The sequence below is a fragment of the Fusarium redolens genome, assembly GCF_020744475.1.
Source record: "Fusarium redolens strain MPI-CAGE-AT-0023 chromosome Unknown BKA55scaffold_4, whole genome shotgun sequence".
In the NCBI taxonomy this organism is placed as follows: domain Eukaryota; kingdom Fungi; phylum Ascomycota; class Sordariomycetes; order Hypocreales; family Nectriaceae; genus Fusarium; species Fusarium redolens.
Window position 1 is genome coordinate 2,453,465 of NW_025763667.1, and position 22,566 is coordinate 2,476,030.

General features: G+C 47.3%; 4 protein-coding genes across 4 annotated transcripts; 2 read left to right on the plus strand and 2 right to left on the minus strand.

Annotated features, from left to right (window-relative positions):
• Positions 1 to 10,662: 10,662 nt before the first annotated feature.
• Positions 10,663 to 11,650, minus strand: BKA55DRAFT_673205 (uncharacterized protein; the record flags this gene model as incomplete). The annotated part of the gene is made up of 4 exons (XM_046198020.1): positions 10,663 to 10,927; positions 11,136 to 11,234; positions 11,278 to 11,436; positions 11,483 to 11,650. 4 exons carry the CDS (start codon positions 11,648 to 11,650, stop codon positions 10,853 to 10,855), a joined length of 501 nt encoding a protein of 166 aa, XP_046053344.1. The 3' UTR covers positions 10,663 to 10,852.
• A 548-nt stretch (positions 11,651 to 12,198) lies between these two features.
• BKA55DRAFT_287986 (uncharacterized protein) lies at positions 12,199 to 13,603 on the minus strand. Its single transcript, XM_046185532.1, has 2 exons — positions 13,359 to 13,603; positions 12,199 to 13,290 (listed from the first exon to the last, which is right to left on the minus strand). Exon 2 carries the CDS (start codon positions 13,265 to 13,267, stop codon positions 12,317 to 12,319), a length of 951 nt encoding a protein of 316 aa, XP_046053345.1. The 5' UTR covers positions 13,268 to 13,290; positions 13,359 to 13,603; the 3' UTR covers positions 12,199 to 12,316.
• A 3,509-nt stretch (positions 13,604 to 17,112) lies between these two features.
• BKA55DRAFT_504042 (Zn(II)2Cys6 transcription factor) lies at positions 17,113 to 19,549 on the plus strand (the record flags this gene model as incomplete). Its single annotated transcript, XM_046187060.1, has 6 exons — positions 17,113 to 17,511; positions 17,752 to 17,782; positions 17,833 to 17,884; positions 17,937 to 18,655; positions 18,707 to 19,408; positions 19,461 to 19,549. The coding sequence occupies 6 exons, from the start codon at positions 17,113 to 17,115 to the stop codon at positions 19,547 to 19,549; spliced, it is 1,992 nt and encodes a 663-aa protein (XP_046053346.1).
• Positions 19,550 to 20,156: 607 nt separating this feature from the next.
• BKA55DRAFT_561420 (uncharacterized protein) lies at positions 20,157 to 22,547 on the plus strand. The gene is made up of 3 exons (XM_046192161.1): positions 20,157 to 20,697; positions 20,746 to 21,714; positions 21,770 to 22,547. Exons 1-3 carry the CDS (start codon positions 20,509 to 20,511, stop codon positions 22,385 to 22,387), a joined length of 1,776 nt encoding a protein of 591 aa, XP_046053347.1. The 5' UTR covers positions 20,157 to 20,508; the 3' UTR covers positions 22,388 to 22,547.
• Positions 22,548 to 22,566: the final 19 nt, after the last annotated feature.

Sequence of the window (22,566 nt, forward strand, 5' to 3'; positions counted from 1 at the left end):
GTCGCGGAAGTCTGTTTCTAGCGGTGGAGCCGTGTTGGCTGAAGGTATAGGGGTCAGGTGATGTTCACCCGACTCCTTTACTGTCGGATTGAAGATTGAAGATGTGCGTTGGAGCTGAGGAGCTGCGTGATTACAGAATTACGGCGAATGAGATAAGTTGGGGAATTTGGGTTGTATCGGGACCTGGTGGCAAATAATGGTAGGGTGATCGGCAGCGTTTCGTGTCTCGGATGGATCAAAGTCCAGTTCGTGGGTATCAAATAGAATCAGTGTGAGAAATAATTGATCAAGCAAGCACCACAGCACTCGGGTGGGACAGAGGTATGGAAATCGGATCGGTTCTTGGGTGAGACTCGTATCAGTCCTCTTTTGTCTCGTGATGGTCGTAATCGTCGTAGGCGTCGTTAGATGATACAAGGGCTCTCCCTGGACAAGAAGGGATAAAAAGGTATACAATGCGTTAATGCGACTTGGTATGAATTGGGCACCAGGTCAAAGAGCTTGAAGCCAAATGGCCAAAGTTGCAGGAGAATAAGAGGTTGCTGGAGGTGTTTAAGATTAAAGAGCCAAGGCTGGTTGGTTGAAACGAAATGATTCGAGTTGGACTTGGTTTGGTTCTGGCCTGGTCTGACGCTTGATGGGTCCACTAAGATGGATCGAACCTGGCCCGATGGATGAATATTGGTTGTGAAGAGAATAGAACCAACAGCTGAGGCCTCGGGGAAGAGAGAAGGATGGAGGTAAAAGCAAGGCTTGCAAGTCTGAGAAGTCCACTTGAAGCGGTTCCTCAATTGATCGCTTACGTCTCGTCTCGTGTCGTCTTGTCTCAACAGGGCAAAGGACTCGGCAGGTCGGAGGCTCAGGCTCTCTAGGGAATAAGTGACCAGGTGGGTAGTGGGAGTGCGGCGGGGAGTAATGGAAGCTAGAGAGCGCGGAAGACGGGAATTGAAGCGTTTTAGAGAGTCCAAGTAACGACTCCCAGGATATATGGACCCGATCCGAACAGCCCTGTCTAGGGTCTTAGTCTTATCCGATCTTGCACTTCCAGTGGCCTTCTAAGCTCTCGGGATTGGCTAAATGGTCTCTGGACGGGCGAGGGCAAGCCACAGTCCACTAATGACGGGGGATTTTGAGCTTGGCTCAGGCCGGTTAAGGGCTGAAGTTGGCTGAGAGTTTGCTGCCTAGGGCACGGGAGTTGGAACGATTTAAACCCCGAAGCGGCAAAGGTAGAAGGATCAGGATAGAGGAGAGGAGCCAAGGACCCGAGATTCAAGAATATATCGGATGCAGTGGGAGAAGAGGAGGAAGTAGGATGGGATGGTGTAGAGGAGAGAAAGAGAGAAAGAAGACGAAGGGAGAGACATGCAATTAGAGATGCAGAGTGATAACCTAAGCCTGGTACGTAGCCCAATAAACGAAAAAGAGAATAAGATGGAGAGAGGGTTGGTGTCAGAGGGAGGGGAGCAGAACAAGCATGAACATGGGTCGTATAGGTATGGATGCCATGCGAGCGAAAAGGCGGGATGGGGATGGCGAGAGATTTTATTGCAGTAGCAGCAGAGAAATGTAGATGCAGATGCAATGCATATTGGCATTGCATGGTTCAAGGTCATGGTCAAGGTAAAGCAAGGTCACTGCAGAGAATGGAAGAGAGAGGAGAAGGGTAAACAGAGCGAGCGAGCCTACGAGACGGGGTGTTTCTCTAGGGTGCTAGGGGCGTGTGTAGAATCTCTCCCACACCACCAACAGGCGTGTACTTCAGAGGAACTCTCTGGCACACTGCATATTACATACAAAATGCATGTACCACATACCACTCGTACTACACCCTTGAACACTAAATAGCAAAGCAGAGCAAAGGCTCAATGAGAGGGGAATTTTGGCAAAGATGAGATGGGAAAAGAAAGATTCTTCCATTACAGGGATTGTCAGAGGATGAACAAGCGGCGGCTGGGCGGCAGGAATTACGGCCGCGGCGGCACGGCACAGGCTCTCTACAGTGCTTTGGCTAAGGAGCAAGAAAGAATCAAGGTGTCAAAAAGTAACCACTTAGAAGACACCCTATGTTTATACTAAGTTTGCCTAAGCATTTTTGTCGATTAGAATGGAGGTCTTGAATTTTCTTGTCTCCCCAGCAGTGGAGAAGAGGTTAGGGAGAACATGCAAGTAATCATGAGGTGTCATTGTTGATACACTGACAACTGTACCCGTGATGTTTTGAGATAATCATGTTGCCATGCATTGAAGATGACCGACAAACTGAACTCCAAAAGAGACCATCACGGAAACAATCAACTTGAATAGTGAACAAGGACCCTTGCGAGGTGATCGGACTCGATGAGATATGCCACGAAGGTCAACTTGGGGCGCGTGTGGGATGTACGGGATGGCACGCAATGAAATGCATTGAGGAGAGAAATGTGACTGACGTTTTAAGGGTCGTGATTAGTTCAATCGAGCTAAGCTAATTGTGCGTCTAGTTGTTTGTGGCTTGGTATTGATTTTGACACAAAACTGTCAATGGGTCTCGCTTTGTGCTTTGACGTTTTTGAAGAGGTCACCCACCATAAATGAGACAGAATTCTTGAAGCCAATGGCCTCTCCAATAATCTGCCATTCTGCCAGTAACACAGATATCATCACTCAATTTCTCATTGCTGATATCTGTGTTGAAAGAACTGCGTACTCGTAAACGGGGAATGCTTCCTGCGGGGATCCATGTGGAGCTGTTGAGTTGAACCACGGCCCATGATGCCCTCTCTGGCACAGACAGGCTCATGCATGACAAGTCAAGTCGCAAGGATCCAAATCATACACTGTAGCTATTATTGAATGAACACAAACCAACAGGAGTTTCCTCTTTCAATAGCCACAGCCGATACTCCTGTTCACACAAGAAGTGTTCATGATATGACGTGACAACTTATCATGTTGCACGAATCCTTCAGAAACAGAAGTAGAAACAAATAAACGCACCGCTCTTCCGTCGATCGCAACTCGCCTTGTCCAACCTTCGGCCCGCTACTCATGGCTCTTCTACCACAATATCCGCAAGACATTCCCTCGTGCCGAACCTTCGGTGACGGAAAGGAGATAAAACACGGAGGTTGTTGAACATCGCCCTCGAAGCCTAAATCGGGAGATTCTTGCGCTTGTAGGACATTGCAATGGATCTACGTGAATGCCGTGTTTGTTTGCATACCAAACCTCCCCAAGCCAGTTTCGCTTATTTCTCTTTCTCATTCTCATGATATGATGGTTTTCTCGATTCGATCTGGAGCTTATCGGCCAACGCGTATGTAGTCTGATGTCAAGTTGAGAATTTTTGCTTTTTTGTATAACCAACGTTCGGCCGTTGAACCCTTGACGGACTTAGATCCCTGCACCCCACCTTTACATTATATCCCTTCTTTGATTGATTGCTTTGAAACTTCGGGTTGGACAAGATTGTTGGCACATGATGGTTAGAGAGGGTTTCTCAGGCACAGTCTGATATGTAATCATGACAGACCACAGTCAAAGCTTTTGGTGATGATAGACAGGCACTCTGCTGTTGTTGTCATTGACACTTTGTATCACCCCAACCGAAGGTTTTCCTGCAGGTACATCCATTGAAGTTGCTGTGATTCTGCAAGACTTCGATTATCAACGCATGTATCTCATCTTAAAAATTAGAGAGAAATTCGACTTTTCCTCCGTTTCAAACCCATGGCAAACAGGGGACTCATTAACGATTGCATTATAGGCTACCGCTTCTTTAGTTTCTTCTAGACGACGGAAAAAATTCTTTATTTGCTTTCTCATCAAAAACCCTTGTCATACCCTCCCATGCACGATCTTCCTCTGAAACGACCTACCTACAGAGGAAGGTCAAGAAACACAACACCGCACTTCCCGTCGTTTGTACGATCAGAGTATAAACTGAATATCTCATGGCTACCGGTTCGCTGCAATTCCTGTAATAGGTAGTGTCACAGCATGCGGAAACTATCAGCCTTGTTCCTCATGAACTTGTCATTGTGCTGCATGGCGATACTTGTTGTTGGTGACACTGTATTCGTACTTGATGATCGTCTTCAAGGAAGACAGGGTTTATCGATCTCCGTCTTTGAAAGCCCCCAAGTCCACTTGAATTGTCTCAAGGGCTAAATGGTCCGACGGATATTAGTATTTTCTCAAGAATTCTAATTGTTGTTCACCAGACCTCAACCCAATGACTTACTCATGAGAAGCGTGTTGGTTCTTATTGCTCTGGGTAAAATCGAGTGTAACCCCAAACAGCTGATAGTCAACCTGTTCATCAACCTCCAGAGAGGCTGTGTCATCGCCGCGTGTTCATGTCCAACGGCTAAAGGACAACTCAACACGCAGCCAAGCCAAGGGGATCATCTCGCATAACAGTGCATATCAACGTCGCATCAACAGCTCGTAACATGACAATAAATAAAACACACTATGATCGACTGTTGATTGTTCCCTGTAGTAGTTCTGCAGCCGATGGCTCACTAACGTTGTCTAATGAGAGAAAGGCCAAGCTGTCACGGCAGTCAAACCATTCTTGTCATTGTCCGATTCGTAGCTTTTTTCCTTTTCGGCTCTTTTTCTCTTTTCTTTGATCGGCTTCGCTTGGCTTCGCTTCCGCGATGCTAGTTCAACGGCCAACTAAGCTCAGTTTTGCGCCCGGGCATGAGAGATATCCATAGTAGTTTTTATACGCCTCCCGTCTCGATACGTTTTTTCAATTCGAGACGTGAGTTCTGTTCGGCACTTCTGAAGCGAGGACACACAGCGTGCAGTATCCCCAGTCATGCTATTTCCTGATCAACGAAGTCTTGACCTAACGGATCAGCAAGGTTATACGGGTTGCAGGCGTCAACAATTCATCACCTGACTAGACTTGACTCTGTTGGTCAAGGTTCATATCCTTGAACAAAGCAATTTGCCCTGTTGGCTCTTCAGCAGAGCAGGGCTTTCAGCCAACAAGTGCCGTGTCGACATGGATTCAAAATGTCTCATAATGGTCGTCATTAAAGAACCCCAGTTTCTTAAGAACGTTGGTCGCTGATCCACAAGGATGAAAAGGTCTAGAACTTGACTAGACGCTCGGCTCAAGACGAATACAAACGGAATTTCTGATGTATTCGATTCGATATCTCGGCGGTGTGGACGTTAATAAATCGGCCGTCTCTTGCAGTTCCGAGGTTGCACTCAGAAGCATGAAGGATCATCAACAGCCCCAATCCGTCAACTCGCAGCAGAATGTCATTCCAGTCATAGCTTTCAGGCTTGTATCTCCATAACTTAGACGCAACTACACATAGCAAAAGGTTTAGTCTGTCAAAGATCGGCGAATGGTGCCCGTTGGTGTTGTGCTTTGACTTTGACTTGTCTCGTCTCTGAAAGGCCGGCTCGCTCCGCTTTGCACGAAAAACGGCCAAAACGGTCGAAGGGGGCTTGAGACAGTGGAAGCCCTGTGCTTATGACGATATAATTACAGGGTTTGCGGCTGGCAGATTGAAAAAGGGAGAATAGGAGAATATGCATTGAGACAGTTACTGAGACACTGACAAGCAATCAAAGACATGCACAGCAGATCCAAGGCACTCATGAGACCTGGCTAAGCCGTTTTCGTCATGCTGTTAAGTGCCGCAGGGTTTTAAACTGAACGAAACACTTGATGCTGTCTGTCTGAAGCATCAACCCTTATTAACCTGGATTCACTGTAAATCGCCAGAGCCAATCCATGCACACCGATGACTTGAACAAGAGAGCTTTGCCTTCTCTTTTTCTCTCTGTTTCCGACTAGCTTGCCTTCTCGGAACAGGTCCGATTAATCCTTGCAGCCATCAGAGTATGTTGATTGTTAGTTATCATCTGTTGGTCCTAAATTTCTTGATGACAGCCAAGAAACTCATCATCAATGCTGCGTGCCAAGCTATACAATCAGGCACAGCATTCTGTAAAGAACTCTCGTGTCATGCTGACAACATACAGCCGTCGCTCTTTGACTCATGCTACTCGCCAACTACCAGCGAGCTAGCCAAGCTAAATTCGCTTTCTTTCTTTCTTTCTTTCTTTCTTTCTTTCTTTGTCGCATCTTTGGATTGTTTGCTTGTGGAGAGCTTTTTAGCTGCCGGTTTGCTAGTTCTCAGCTGAAAAGGGCCCCTTGCATCGGTTCTTTGGCAGGATTGTAGCTATTGTGTCGCACTATGGAATGTCGAGATGCATGTCGGCCGTTTACCTTTTTCAAGAAAAGCAGATGAGACCGAGAAACAAGTTCACCGCGAATAAACAATTGAGTTCAGCCAGCAGGTCTGCAGAAGATCCACGACCCTTCATGAAGTGGAGTCTTTAGTTTATTAGTCGTGCAGATCATGGTCGTCTAGAGGTTATCCATGTAGCAGCTTGGACAATTCATGGAGCTACTTTGTACTAGTCACGATACTTAGAATAAGGCAAAACTTTCCGGGTTGATATAGCATTGCCGACTGGGCATGGGCTGTGCATCATGGCGCTTATCACATTGTGATGCTGGCCTCAGAATGTGTTCACAGTCTAGACAGTCTATAACCCTCGACAAACATACAATGACTTGCTTATCTTTCTAATGAGCTTGCGCTCCTCAGTTTCAGCAATTAAACTCAATTGGGCAATGCATGTGGTACAATGCGTTGTCTCAAGTCGCATATGTCTCTATGTTTTTCTTATCCTACAAGGTGACAATACTCACCTAACTCATTACCCGCAGACCTTGAGCAATACGGTATATCAACAGAAAGAGGTCAACAACTTATCATAGACAGGGATAAGGTCGCACGGCATGAGATCATCATCACATAAACACTATCGATGGAGCTTTGAAACGGAGGGTAATAGCAGCACAAGTTAAGAAACGGGAGCCTCGAGGTTATTTATATACAACTACCAGGGGCTTTATTCGATGTGCAACTGGGTAGGATAGTCTCCTCAAAGCTACGGTGTGCAGCGATAAATACCCGAGTGAGTTGATCTATCATATGCTGTAATGTTGCAAACTTCAATGGCTATATGCCGAGTTCTCATAAGCACCCCCGAGATGCTATGTACTGTACGTGATTGACCGAACTGAAACAGATATACATACTGGTCATGTGGTTGAAGACCCTCAGCGAGGTTACCTCGAGGACTTCCAGATTTCCAGCTTTCCAGATGACCAGGTCCCAGAGTTCCTGTTCAAAATTTTGACGTCAATACAGAAGTTTTACACAAGTAATGCATAAGCACACTATGAGGCAGCCTTCATCGTTACATAAGCGTAGTCACCGCAAAGAAAGGAACAATAGCCAATTACAGACTCTTGAGGAGAGGCAGCCAGGCATTTCCAATCTCCAACCATAACTGCATCCATTGGAGATGAGGCGCGTTACTCTCAGAATATACAGAGAGTTAGTAAAACGAGATGAGTGTTCCGACAAGGCTTGTATCTATAACTACCACGGAGATATAAATTAGGGTAGTATAATGATGATATCATAAGCGAAGAAGCGAAGTTTGTTTTCAGCCTCACAATCTAAAGTTAGTCTGCCAAGATCTTGGTCCAGGGTTCACGATAGCTTCAATGACGACTGTGCCGTACATACTCACGACTAATGGCAACAAGCGTTACCGCCTTATAACCCTGGGAAATCTGCAAAGCCATTCTTTCTAGGAACCCTGAATACAGTGACAGATGACCCTTTCCTGGTTAAGTTTATCGTGAGCGGCGCATGGGTTTCTGTGCAATAGCAGGGTAAGGCGCAAGGGCGGCCGCTCGATGTATGTTGAGGCTCGGGCTATAGAGTATTCGGCAGATGTTAGTGGGAGCCGTAGTTACGATATCAATCACTCAGCACACTAATTGAAACAACCTACCATTTAGTAAGCCAGAATACTTTCAGCCTGTATGAATTTGATGATGTGTTGATGTCCCCAGAAGGGGCACATACAATCTTTCTTTGCCGTATGAAAGTGCCGACATAAATCTTACAACGCACTGCTACTCAACACCATCTGATTCTGAGGACTCAAATGTCAGCACTATAGCGATCACAGGCACACAGAACACCTCGGTAGTTAAGTTCAAGCTCTATTTTGAGCCTCGCTCTTCGACCCCAGTTTCTTCCGTATCAAGCTTTCGACAGCTTTTCTTCTAAGGGTTTCCTCGGGTTATCATGCCTTACAGGAAAGTTCGCCGAACTATCGGCCAGCCTCAGATGCTAAACTATTACAGGAAAAGTCTCATCCTCCCCGGATCGGTCCCGCGTGTTACCCGCCCATTAGCGTAGCGTGGGCGTGGCCTGACTTGAGGGGTGAAACCCTCCGCTTATACACACATACAGTGATTGTAAACTCACCGGACGCACGAACTTGTTGACTTGTTAGACCAAGCTGGTTGAATCTTGCCAGTTGTCGTGTCATGTCATGCCTCGGCTTGACAGATGGAGATTTACGTGCATGATCACTAACACCACTTATCACAGACTCTTCACGGGACTAACATGCTTGGAGATTATCTAACGTTAAGCACGTGTCTCTGCGCACCATAAGACGAGATAGAGGCTCGTCTAACCTTCACTCTAGCCTTACGCAGTTCAAGTCGTGTAAGCGCCCAACCAAGTGCGGGCCGCCTCCTCCAAAGCTTGGCTTGCATCTGTAACCCTTGCCCTGCTGTGCATATTCGGAGGTTACACTCAAGTAAAACTCCTTCGCCAACGGAGGCGGACCGACTCTACGAATCTTGTTCGAAACTAGAAATCGCCGTGATCAAGATGTGCATTTCAAGGATCGGGAGAGTCTCTATTTGTGGTTGTGAGTTGTATTGACCGAGTATCAATTGGACACACTCTTGCTAGCTAAAATAATACCCCGTAGCTCCCAGCCTCTCCCGCAATTTGACGGAGTACTTCTGTTGTAATGAGCAGGGGTTGAAACACGCACTTTTACAGATACGGAACTAGATGCGGAATTACAATCAGAGAGTTACAGTTGAGAGTTGCAGTCTCGCCAAGTTGCATACATACTTGAACCGCCAATTCTGCTCTGACTGCTTGATACTTGATGCATGAGACAGTATATGAGGTCCGTTCATATACAGAACAATATCCGTCGTATCTATTCTCAGCAAGACAGAGCGGAAATGAAATCATAACAACTGAGACATGCTTCCGCGAGCGCCTATAGACGAGTCAACAACCAGTGAGAAAGCTCATCAGAAATTTATCATATATTGCTTTATGCGTCTTTTTATAACAGCCACTCCCGTCCCCAACCTCTTTCATTACAGCCCCCAATCGCAAGAACACCCACTGCTTCATGCTTGAGAAAAATCAAGATCAGACATGTTGAGTAACCTTGCCTCTGCATCTGCCTTGCATCGCCGGCTGATATGTATGAACGGCTGCATGAGCAATTCCCTTCACCGCATCGTTCGTATAAACAACTCCATTTCGGATAGAGGGTGAAAGGTGATGCGTAATATCTCGTTCCGCATAGCCGTAGGTAGCAAGTCCGGTCCTTGACGGGGATTACGGCGGCGACTACCCGTAAATTACTAGATAGACTTGGTTGATCGGATCGCAGATCTTTTGATCTTACGGGTCTCGTGGTGTCTTCCTGCTGGTGGAGTAATTTCTATCAAGTATTCTGACACAGTTTCGTAGCGACGATCACTTACGTGCATATGTTACTCGTTGAACTAGGCACCAGTTTAGAGCCCTTGGCGTATAATCCTTCATAATAGGAAATCCGTGTCTGAGCACAGTTTTGGGTGCATTCTTCGAAGAATTGCTGACGTGGTCATGCGATGTTGATGTAACAGAAATTGCTGGGCAGTATGCAATTGACTTTATAATATTATGACACGATAATGACTGGTCTTATGCTTTGACCTCAGGATGTCTCGCACGGATTACAGGGCTGTGTAATACGAATTAGGGTCATAGTTCAGGAAAACTATAGTCGAGATTGAGTAAAAGCGATGGATGTCAGTGAGGCAATGTTTGCGAGCACAGCTATGTACAAGTCACCTAGCGAATAAGGCTGATAACTCACTTGCTACTGCCAGTGTTGATCCACTATCTGAGGGCTCACATTCAAAGTCCCAGTCCTGAGATTGCTGGAATAGCCTTAATGCAAAGAAGATATATCACAGGTTTGCATCATGGTCGCACCTTTCGGTCCTTTAGGGATAAGTTTTAACGTAACTATAATACACATATTCATCAGTTTATGATTAAACATTTGTAACTCAGAGTGGTATTGGCTGTCGTTTGGCTCTGAAACTATCTGGTCAATGACCCATAAGAAGATGAGGAATTCAACTTCCACGACTTCTGGTGAGGATTTAGGAATAACAAACTAGGTAAATCTATTCCAAAAGCCTGAGTTCAGGTTCTTATAAGTTACAGAACTCTATCATCGAGTATAAATGCGGGAGTTAGTAGTAGTTAGCTTACACACTCGCTGTTGCCCTGATGGGACGTAGGCAATGAACAAGAACAGCTAAATGGTGCGGGCGAGATCTTTAGAGGTTCCAATGCCTTATAATTTTCCCCGCCATTCGGCTAGTTCAACGGTAAAACATCCATTTCCGAAGTTCAGGCAAGGTGAGGATGAGGTACTGAGTAGGCCTTGAGATGCAACCATCACATCATTAGCAGTTATTTGTTGATATAACAGATGTAAACTAGAATAATTTATTCCTTCTTCGTGTTTTTAGTTCGTCTGCCACATAGTGTAGGTATTTAACAACAAGTCCCCCTTTCCAATGCACGAACAGGCACAGTAACAACCTCATCGCGCCGCATGGTACGATATAACGACTGTTTGAGTCATTTCACACAATAGTCTTCACAGAGCGGTTGTAAACTAGACTCTTCTGCTCCTCGGCAAGTTTCATCTGCCACAATACCTGTAAAGCGGTCGAGTGTCTTGCATTGACCAACTTGTAAGTCGCCATCTCCCCCTCGAGAATTCGTGTTTATGGGGACGGGCAAGTGTACCATATAAGTGAGTACTTACCATATATCATCTATCATGTGTCTTTGCGCTCACGACGTCAGGAGGTTTAACACTGCATCTATGAACAATACACGATTATCAAGTTAACAGCGACTGACCATAACATCATAAGGAATGGCATTATAGCTTTTAACGACATTACGATCAGTGGCGACGAGGGGATAAGTATACGCGTGGGCGCCAGCCATGGGAATAGACTGGAATAGCAGAAGTGTTGGAGGGTTATCAGGTATCCTATACCGAGTGAGAAATTCTGGCTTTGATGCAATGGGCAGAGATGGGTGGATGTTTGTAGGTTTTGCAGGCGAATAATGTCTCCGAGATCCCCTGACTATACATCTCTTGCCCGGCGGCTTCGTTTAGTAGCTTGATTGAGATGGATTCATCATGATTGGACAACTATCTATAAGGAAGTTCAATAGCAGAGACTGGACAGTCTACATACATGTAGCATAGTCCCAACAAATAAAGTTCTCCCTCGGGCTTCCTTCCAAAGGAATGTATGTTGGGTCTCATTCTTTGACTTTCCACTGAGTCCCTCGTTCAGATCACCAGATAGCGCACCCAGGGATAAATAGGCATTATTGAACACGAGATACATCCGTGAGTTCATGCAGACAATAGCTTAGGATGTTTTGATCGCGCCAGTTTATACAACATGGCTAGTGCTTGACAGAAGCACGGTATTGCAAGGGATCTCCTGGATCCAATGAGCAACAAAACAACATAAGGTCAAAGTCCGCAATATGTTCTGTTTGTCTCGACGGCAATACAAGATGCTGTGTTTCATTGGGCTGCTAGTTCTGTAAACCAGGGCCCCTCGGCTTCCATACTGTTGATTAAAGATAGACGGATCACATCGCAACTTACCTCCAATTTACACTAGACAATATGAGGATCAGAGATAAATACTCAAGAAATCTGTGCCCTTGATCTATAACTCCTTACAAACTCTCATAATGGTTCTATTTTCTAGTGTCACTCAGGGCTTAAACGACATAATTAGATCTTTGCACATCCCGATGTCACAGGACGCTCGATAGCACGTATAATAGACCACCTGCTTCTGCTAACAATTCTAGTGTGACAATAGATAACATAGGAGCCGATTTTATGAGCCTTGATATCGTTCCCACGGATAGTATCGTTTCAAGAGAACCTGGTGAATAATGGTTCCTCCAATTCACTCATCATTCGCCAGTTTAACCTGGTCCTTATATGGGTTTGTCTTTCAAACAAGCCTTGATATATGACAGCTCAGGCTCACCGGTGTGCCACTTCAAGGCCACAGCTCAGTCTTCTCCCAAGAACCATCCTTCAACTTATAATTCCATCTCCTGCCATCCTCAGGATCACTTAGGTCAACCCGGTCCACCTCCTCTGGCACAATCACCACAACACGGAAATTCTTCCTTGCAATCTCATCGTCAAGATCTTCGACTTTCTGCCCGAGTCCGAGTCCAGGAGCGGGCTTTTCATCTCGTTTTGTGCCAGGAGGGGGATTTCGGAACGATCCTCGCATGCCAGGGCTCAAGTTTCCAAAGTGTGCAGTGATCTCTTTGCCCCAATTCCAGGAACCCGAATCATCATTATTCTTGAGTCGCATATAATTTTCTATCTCTTGCCTGATGTGTGAGGCTGATGGATCATCGATATCTTGGCCAAGGAGATAAGCGCGGCCGCGTAAACGCCACTGAGTTTTGGTCTCTACGACCCAGAAGACAGCTTCGACAGGTCCACCGCCGCCAGACTGTGGGATGCTCTCTCCATCTGTTGATAATTCGGGGATTTTTTCCATACGAGCATCAGTAGTGATGGTGAGAAGGTCGCTCTCGTAGAGGGAGGGGTTGAGAGGTGCCTGGTTCTTGGGGTTGACGGGAATCTCAGCCCATGTGCCTCGATACACGACGGTACGGGAACGAGGAGTGACTGAAGAGCCATGATGGTGAAGGGTACTGAGCATGAAAGTTGGAGATTCCATCTTGTCAACGTGGGATAGAAAAGCTGAGCGCCATGGCGCTCGTAACGGGTGGTGTGCTGACATTGTGTGTTGAAGATGGCCGAAAATCTGAGTTGTTCGCTGGATGGATCGCGTTACAGGTCTCATGGACAGTGAGAGTTGTGAGCTATTACGGGAACTTTGTTGCTGTACTTGACCGTTGTGAGATTGCTGTGAGTGACGCTGGTTAGTGATGAGGTCGTCAAACCCCACTTCAACATTCAGCATCATAGGTCAATTATGGGAACATCGATCTATGAGTCATGACAACGACAGTTAAGTCAGGAGAACATATCAAAGAGCCGAGAGTTGAAATGCTAACGGTATGGAACCTACCTCAAGCTAATTCTCATAGCAACTCTCCAGGTACAGGGTAACAATATGAAGAAACCATCACAGGATTCAGATTCTGAATTTGCAATGGTCTAGCCAGGGCTGACCCAACAATGATCCACCCACATACATATCCAGAATATTTCCGCCCTCGGGTCGTACTTTTACGATCGTTTTTCAAACCCGTAGTCTCACCATTTAGGTTTTATAGTGTTAAGCTTGGTCTTTCTCGCTGCAACGTAACACACTGATGATTTGCATCGTGAGGTTGACAACTAGTCATAGGAAATATAATTGAAGACCACTAATGACTCTGCTTGGCTCGCTTGACCTTGTCTGATCCTACAGCGTATGACTAATTAGCTTGTTAACTTATATTAGCACAGACACTCATCACAAATGTTCAAGAACTGTTGACATTCCACGTGATGAATCCGGCCAGGGTTTAAGGACTCTAATTGCTAGAAAAAGAGATATCGCCAAATGCAAGCCACGCAGAGAATATGACGAGGTGGCCACTCAAAGTCCAGAGCCAATGCTGGCAAAGAACGTTGTCAGTTGCCGCAGGGTATTCTGTCCCATTAAAAAAGGACATTGCGTACGTCATGAGCTCCGCCTGAGATTGGTCAGCGAAGTTCTCTCTGAATGTTCCAGACCGTCCGGGGTCCGGGGCTTGAGGGAGACTAGCAACGGAGGCTGGTGGGAGCGGCAATACCAGCGGAAGTTGGCGACGCGAACAGGGGGTTGTTACGAAACTATGAATTGCCGTCGTCGCTATCGTAATGTAGGGAGACAATCTTGAATGAGTTGGGGGGGTGATTGACCAACAAAAATGGCGCTTCTTGATATTGTCCCCCTCGTAACTTGGCCACTATTGTCTCGTGTTTGCTGTGTTGGGAGAAGGGATGTAGTGCATCAGGGGACTCCGAGAGAGGAGAAAAGAAAAGAAAAGGATCGACATCGCTTCTCTCATTCTTTCTCGAAGCTTGCCTGGTACGTAAGTTGATGCACAGTAGCGCAACTGCCAGCTGCCGCTACATTCTTGGTGATCAGACAAGACGTCATGAGCTGGCAAGAAGAGTCCAAGGGCGATTTAGAGTTGAGAGTAGGGATTCGATGGAACGCGGCATACAAGAAAGGGAAGATCAAGGAAGTGTTCATGTGTTCCGTTCCGTTTCCGTTAACAGGGGTGCAGTTGATATTGAGTTTGACTATCAACGACTGGGATTCGTCCGGCAGCTCTGGTAGGCCAATTTAAGCGGAGAAAGCTGGAGATGCTCGTCTCAGGCACGGAGATCGACTAGGACTTGTCGGAGCGATGTAGTTCCTCAAGGCGGTCGACCAGAAGACTTGGCTTTGAACCAAAGCCGCTGGCGCCCGACTTTACCAGGGTGCCGGACTGTTGGGATCGGGTTGGTCTTGCTTCTGCGGCGATCGTTTTCAGATGCGGCCCATTCAGAACTACCCAACCTTAACATGATTTCTCGGCCTGTCCACTAGATTCAAGTTTCTGCGTTGCAATTAAATCAGCGTCGCTTTTGAAGTACCGGTCAATCCGCTGGGGTGATATATGAGCTGATGTTAGAAGTTTCAAACGAATTCGTCTGTGATAGTCACACACTCGAAGCATGTTTGATTCCTTCGGTTGCATCTAATTGCGCAGACACATTTCGCCCATATTCAAATTACCGTATTTCTGCCCTGGTATGGCATTTCGACTAAGTCTGTGTGCATGTCTCACAGTGAAATATTTTGAATTGCCTCAGGAAGTCAAAGTTAGAGAGGCGCTCAGCCAAGTGGAGATGACCATAACTTGGTCATTGCCTTTTTAGCTAAAAAAGACCCTGGGCCTGGGCCAGCCATATTGCATGTCATTTCCCCCAGGGTCTCTTAAAATCCAATGGCGACATTTCGCGATGTCCTCAAACAAAGGTTGGAAGAAAATATGGGAATATGTTGGTGGATTTCATATACAGATCTGCGCTCTTTTTGTCAGGTCCGCGAATCGAGCGACGACGTACGTACTAGTTGACCGACTCGGCACTTGTTGACGAGGCCTTCAACCATTAACGGAGTCCTCGGTCGATCCGTGCACCGTTTAGCTCTTGATAGTCACGGAGTACCACTTGAAGGGGTACCTGACCGAGCCTAGAAGGGAACAAGGAGGCTGAAAGTGAAAGGCCTCGCTTGAAGAGTGGGATGGCCAATTCTTGTTTCGAAGCGAGGTGGGAGAGACCAAGTAGATCAGACGGACATGTAAGAGGTTGAGAGAAACCTGGGCTCATAGTCTGATGTTATTTACCCCTTTGTATCGAGTAATGAATGGAGTCTAGGAATAAGTTTCAACGGAACATGGCTGCGGGCTAGTTGCATTAGGGGAGTTCGGTAGTTTCCCATTGGCACTAATTGGGCGTCAACAATTTGCTGCAATCATTTGCACCTGTCAGAACTGTTTTCGATTTGTATCGATATTTGTAGATCTGGCGTCCAATGGTGGTTGTTCTTGGCGATCGAGTGTGGTCAGAAGAACGCCAGAGTCTCACTGAGTCTTATGTGCGAAAAGCCAACAAGAATAACGAAACGAAGTCAAGATTCGGTAGCTATCTGTAGTTCGTGATAGTCTTCACTTTGACAAGGCGCAAGACGTCGTCTGAGTAAGTATGGTCTGAGTCGTAGAACGGATGGATACCCCTAGAAGGGTCTAACATCGATCAGACGGGTGTACGCGAAAAAAATACATGTAAGATGAAGAAAAATAGCCACGATTTATGAGATGGATGGATGAAATTTGTTATTACCCTTGATCTTGGGCAGGTACGGAAGACAAAAAACCACGCGCCAGCGGGCGCAAATTCCGCACCTAACGCATACAACTGCCATTAGAGGCATGGTAAGTTAGGGGTCTCCTGGTGGAAAGGTACCTACAGTACTAGTAAAGTGCACACTTTGTAGAGTGCTGTTGCCATTCCCACTTTGTTACTTGCTCCGCCCCCGCCTTTTTTTTTTCCACGCCCAGGGCATCACTCCTCTTATTTTTGACTCTTTTTCCTCTACTGTCCCATTTCGCAATTCCCTTTTCTTTTCCGGGGTCTCTCTCTTTTTTTTCGGTTCCATTTCGACCTTGTTATTCCCTTGGATTGATTCTGCACTTTAAGAGGCTCTTTTACACTCTGGCCCTACCGACACGGATACAGTGCTTGCTCTCACTATATCCGTTACTGACTGCTTCCGCCAACCGTCGCTATCACTCGTTATCTACCTACCGTTACGGCTGTTCTAGTGCTTTTATATTGCCCAGGACTAACAAACTCTTTGCCGTCCGTTTGCTCTACCCCAGCTACTGCTGCTACCGCTGCCGCTGCCCTGCCGCGGCTGCCCATATCCGGCCGTTATTTCCAGCGCCGCCCACTGCCAGCAGCCGAGTTCCGGCGACATAAAATCATTCCCGCGTCAGTTTAAATCAGCAAGCCGTATCAGCTCAGATTCCAGTCATTATTCCCGGGGTCTTCCACCTAAACCTAAAGTTATCCCCAGAGCTATCAGAGCTCCAGCTCCAGCAACAGCTAAAGCTCTGGATCCAATCGAACTTCTTTTCGGTCCAGGTAAATCCCAGATCTCAGCCCCATTTTCTTTCAGATCCAGCTCCCTCTGCAACGTCCAATTGACGCGCCCGTAATACCCTCAAAAAAGGCGCTCATCCACTGGACCGAATATTTTGGTGAGCTTTGTATCATCCATCGTCAATGGATCTATCACAGCGGGCGCTTCCGCGTCACACTCATCACCAACCACCACCGTCTCTCTCAAATCCTTCGCCTTCTCATCTGCCTGCTCAACATTCTACGTCTATGTATAGTCCTGGTCCCGTTGCCTCGCATCCAACTCTCCCTCTTCCCGGAACTCACCCGCCATCCTCGGCCTTGACACCAGGATCGGCCTCAACATCCCCTGCATCCATCTCCCATCGGTTGCCTTCAGCATCAGCTTCCACGACATCAAGGCATCCTACTGGCGATTATCTCCCTGACGCGGATGATCAAGACGCGTCGACACCCGTGGATGGAGAGGAACCCCCAAAGAAGAAGCAAAAGCGCAACAAGCCAACTCTTTCATGTCATGAATGCGTAGAGCGCAAGACCAAGGTGCGACATTTTATCAATCCATTTCATTTTCTCATGTTGTGTCGTGCTGTCTGCATATCATCTCTCATCTCTACTCACCTTCCCCATATGGGATGAGCCCACTTTACCCCGACATTCTGGCTCAGTATCGAATTTGATCATCCTGGGTTGTCTGAGCATGCCCAAACAATGCCTCTTCTTTCCTTTTGTTGCATGAAAATGAGTTTGGTTGGTTGGGTAAATTACTGACACCATTCAAAGTGTGACAGAGGTCGACCTCATTGTCTTGCCTGTAAGTGCACCTGGATGTTGCTTTGCTGGTTTTATACTAACCTCAGCTAGGCATAAAACGACAAACTGAATGCCGATATGCCCATGTCGCAAATCTTCTCGAGTATGAAGCCTCCCGACTGAGCAACTATATGTTCTGGTTAACAATCAAGTAGGGAGACCACCAGGTCCGCCGCCAATGGCCGCCGCATGACGAAACCTCCAAAGAAGAAGTCTGGCTCTAGTGGAAAGTCCCCCATTCCAAATATTGCAGATAGGGGTATGTCGAATGATCCCAGGGCAACCTCGCGTGGCGCTGTTGCCCTTTCCATCGGCCTTCTGTCCAATGTTCCTTATTCCTTGCCTTCTGCAAGTAATGTTTTTGGTATCGGATCCGAGCACCCATTTGCCAACTACTGGACCTGCGAAGGGGGCTTGCCTGAGGTTATCTCGGTGCTTCCAGACAAGATTCAAGCCGATATACTACTTAGTCGATACTTCGAATGTGTCGATCCTGTGTATCCTATGATACATCGCCAGACATTCTATGCGGACTACGAACACTTCTGGCAGATGAACCAGCAAGAAAAGACCGATACAGACCCTTCTTTCATTGCATTGATCTTTGTCATGCTGGCCCTGGGAACTCAGTTTGTAACATCGACAACATCCCCACAGGAACGAAGGCAGACAGCAGAGTTCTATGCTTCGGCTAGCAACCAAGCTCTCCGTATCGCATCATATCTTAGCAGTGCATCGTTACGGTCAATTCAGGCTATGGTATTGTTAGTGTACTTCCTTATTAACGACAACCATGCCTCAGATGGGTGGGCGTTTGCAGGTATTCTGATTCGGCAAGCTTATGCTATGGGTCTACATAGAGATCCAAATATTGGTGGGTGACTTGTTTTTCATTTGCAACTTTTATTATACTGATGCCTTTTAGTAACTCCAAATGCCACCTTGTTCGAGAAGCAGCAGCGGCGTAAGGTCTGGCAAGCGGTACTTCTCCAAGATACTTTCCTGACCGTCTTACTCTCCCTGCCACCCTCTGCGACACATACAGATGTTTCCGTGGAAGATCTACTCGACGATGGCTCCTCGATTGCAAATAGCGACCCAACAGATACGGCATATATCCGAGGCTCTTGGACTTTGGCCAACTTGGTTCAGGAGACGATTTGCTCACCAAGATCGTTAGACTTACCAATCTGCACTACGGCAAGGCATAAGTCTAAGTTGATTGCCGACTTCCGAGCTGTTTACCGTTCTTTCCCTGACGTCTTCCGGTCTTGGGATCCTGATAGTATCACGGCGCTCGCGAAAACCAATAAGAGGGTGGTTCGTCAGACCCTGTTCCTGACGAGCAACTACTTCCATAACTTGATGCTTGTTCATGCTTCTGAGAGCCCTGATGTTCCTGTCAATGTTCGCGGTACGCTGGAGGCAGCGCACGACGCTATTACAGCCTTCTTCCTTCTTTTCACCCTTCTTGAAATAGAAGCACGTGTTTGGTGGGTGTTCAATCACCGAGCTTTCTTGGAGGCGCTGTGTATCGGAAATGTCCTGAAGGAGGCTGCCCGAGAGCCAGGCGGTGCAGATATGATGGCAAGAGATCCTCTCCTTGTCAGGGCAAAAGCTGATATCAGTGAGTATTAATGCCTTTGTTGTTCCTGGCCCCCCTGCTAACATGTCAACAGCACGCATGATCCAAATCATGCAGGTTATGGGCGAAGACTCTGAAGTAGCGAGGACTCGAGTGCAGGTTTTGAGTGACTTTTTGGCATGAATGAGGCAGTAGTCTGCTTGTATAAAAGTGTTCTGGTTGACGATTGAATGAGACGTGAAGCATGTTCAGGGGTAGCATTGGTCTAGCACGTCAGCAGATATCTAGCAAGGCATATGTACATACCGAATGCCATATTGTTTGATATTCAAGCTGCGAGTATTCGTTGCATGTTAGAAGATGAATAGAACTTAGCATAACATATGTATACTCTTTGAGTTTATTACAATGTTTGTTTGCTGTTCCATGATGTGTTTGTTTGAATTTCTTGGGGAATATGTCTGGTGAATGAACTATCCACGCTGTCAGTAATAACTAACAAGAGGGACAGAATGTCATGGTAATAATTTATTAGACATCTTGAAAATATTGAAGGCATTGCCATATTCAAATATTGCCAAGACAATCAAGGCAAGGGAATTGCCGATGCCGTTGTGCCCCACTCACGACACCAAAGACTCGGCCGGGGGCTGAAGGATGGACTCGTCAGCTCATGGTTAATGATTGGCCACTCGCTTATAGTGTGGGTTGATTGATTGCGTAGCCCGACCCTTTCAAGATAAGGCCGTCAGCCAGGCTAGACTCAACAGGGCTTCAGAGCTGTTTCAGTGCCTAAGCTATCGTGCGCTACAGGGCTTTTACAGGGCCTGTTTTGGGAGGCATCCGCGTGGCCAGGCTCCCACATCCCGTCTAGTCGCGTGGGCTTTTTCGCTCTCATTTCCACGGGCATGTCATCACCTCGACTCAGCTCGTCTCGTATTTGCTCTTAATTCTTTTTTCCCTTCTTTGAATTATCAACCTTTTCCCTCCTTGTCTCATTTTCGTATTCTTTTGCCTAAGGCTTCTTTGTAGCGCGGCTGCCTGCCTTATATCCCCTGCTCTGCCGTGTAAGAGGGGTTTTTGCAGTTGGAACTGCTCGGTGTCCTACCATAACGAGAGATACTCGACTTTCATACCTCAGTATGCGCGGCCTCGTTCAGGCTGCCGTGGTGCTAGCACCGACGTTGGTGTTGGCTCATGGACCTCACCATCCTCCTCCTCCGCCTCCTCCGCCTCCTCCCATGGGATTTCTTCCCTCAGCTCTCGATGTCACACCCTCAGCCTTTGTCACAGTCAAGCTCCCCTTGAGCGAATCTGAATCGTATCCTCTGGTCCGTCTTTGAGACTTGGTTACAACGTCATGAACTAACATGTGATAGACACTACGATTCGATGTGGAGGAATCAGAAGAAGTCTGTGGCCCCGCCAGCATCACCCTCAATGGCGAACCCCTCAAGCAAGACGCCAAGGGTCGCGGTGTCGGATCTTTTCTCGTCAACAATGAGACTACTATCTCAGCAGACTGGGATTTTGAATGCATCGGCCCCAAAGAATTCCCCTTCGGCCAGTCTATGCGCTTCAATGTCAAGGCCCTTGACGACATGGCTCTTACTCAGGAGTCTTCCTTCTGGATGACGTTCAAGCAAACCGCACCAGTTCGAATCTCCGACGTTGGAAACGCCGCCTATGTCTGGAGTCTGTCAATGCCTTTCAGCAAGGACAAGGAGTCCTCTTCTGACGACAAATCCACCTCTACATCACCGCCCATCTGGGAGTATCCCGACCGCGATTTCCAGGATCCCGAGGAGGAACTTCAGGTTGAGCTCATGGAACTGAATGCTTTGCACAAGCAGATTCTTCAGCTTGAGGAACTGGTGAAAGAGAGGGAGGCATCTGTTGCTAAGAAGCTGGGCAAGCAGTATCCTCCCCCACCCCCTTCGACTATGAAGAAGATCAAGCAGTGTGATGGCGTGCAGTGTGTGCTGCACACTGTTGGTGAGGAGATGCGACACTCAGCTCACAGATTCTACGACAGCATATTTGGACATCCTCCACCCCCTCATGGTCCTCATCATGGCCCTCATCATGGAAACGGTACTCACCGGGGCCCTCATCCTCCTCATCATGGACCTCCTCATCACCCGCCGCCTCCTCACCATGGTCACCCTCCCTTCCCCTTCCCTGGAGGCCACCCTCCCCCTCCTATGTGCGCCCCTTGCGCCTGCGATCCTCACCATGGAAACCCTCCTTCCCCTCCTCACCATGGAGATAAGCCTCATCGCGACAGGCCTGAGCATGGCCACGGTGGCTTCCGCGCTGAGGATCATGAGGGTCACCCCCCTCCACCTGTAAGTCTAATGCTTCAACCAGAGAATGAACTCGTTTTAGCTAACTGCTCTTCAGCCTCCCCACCATCCCATCATTATCATCCTTGGAATCGTGACCATTGCTCTCGCTCTTTTCTGTGCTATTTCCATCGCCTACATTCACCGCCGTGTAGCGCGTCTCAGCCCTGAGGCTCGTCGTGCTATTCGCCGGGCATTCCGCCAAACCCGCGACGAGCGTCGCAAGAACTCTGCTCTTAAGGCTGCTTACCGTGCTTTTGTCACTCGATGGATCGAGAACGAGGACGACGAGAAGGAGGCCATGCTCAGCGGTGAGCGACGTCGACGATCATCTTCCTGCAGCAGCGTGACCATGGAAGAGGAGATTGCTTCTTTCCGTGAGGCTGCTCATATGGTTGAGGGCATCGTCGCTGCTGAGGAGGGTCACCACAGCCATGCTCGTTCTTACAGCTACGCTGCTGGTCCTCCTGTTCCTCCCCGTCCCTCACACACCACTGCTGCCACAGCATACCCCGGTTTCATGGAGACAGATGAAAGCCTTCCCGCCTACGACGACGATGAGCGTGACTCGTCGGTTGTAGCAGATGGATGCCGATACACTCCTGGCAGCTCCGATTATACCCCTTCAAACTCCGGATCCAATGCCAGTGATGTTCTGGGGGATACCAAGAACTAAATTAGACAATGACTTTGGGCATGAATGATTTTCTTTGCATATTACTATGATACACCAGATTTCCTTGTTTTGAATTTATGCACATCAGATGTGGGATATTGGGAATTGTATTTACAAACAGCAAACGCTCTCGCTCAATAGAAGCTATAGCAATCTAATACCACAACTTGAAAAATGCC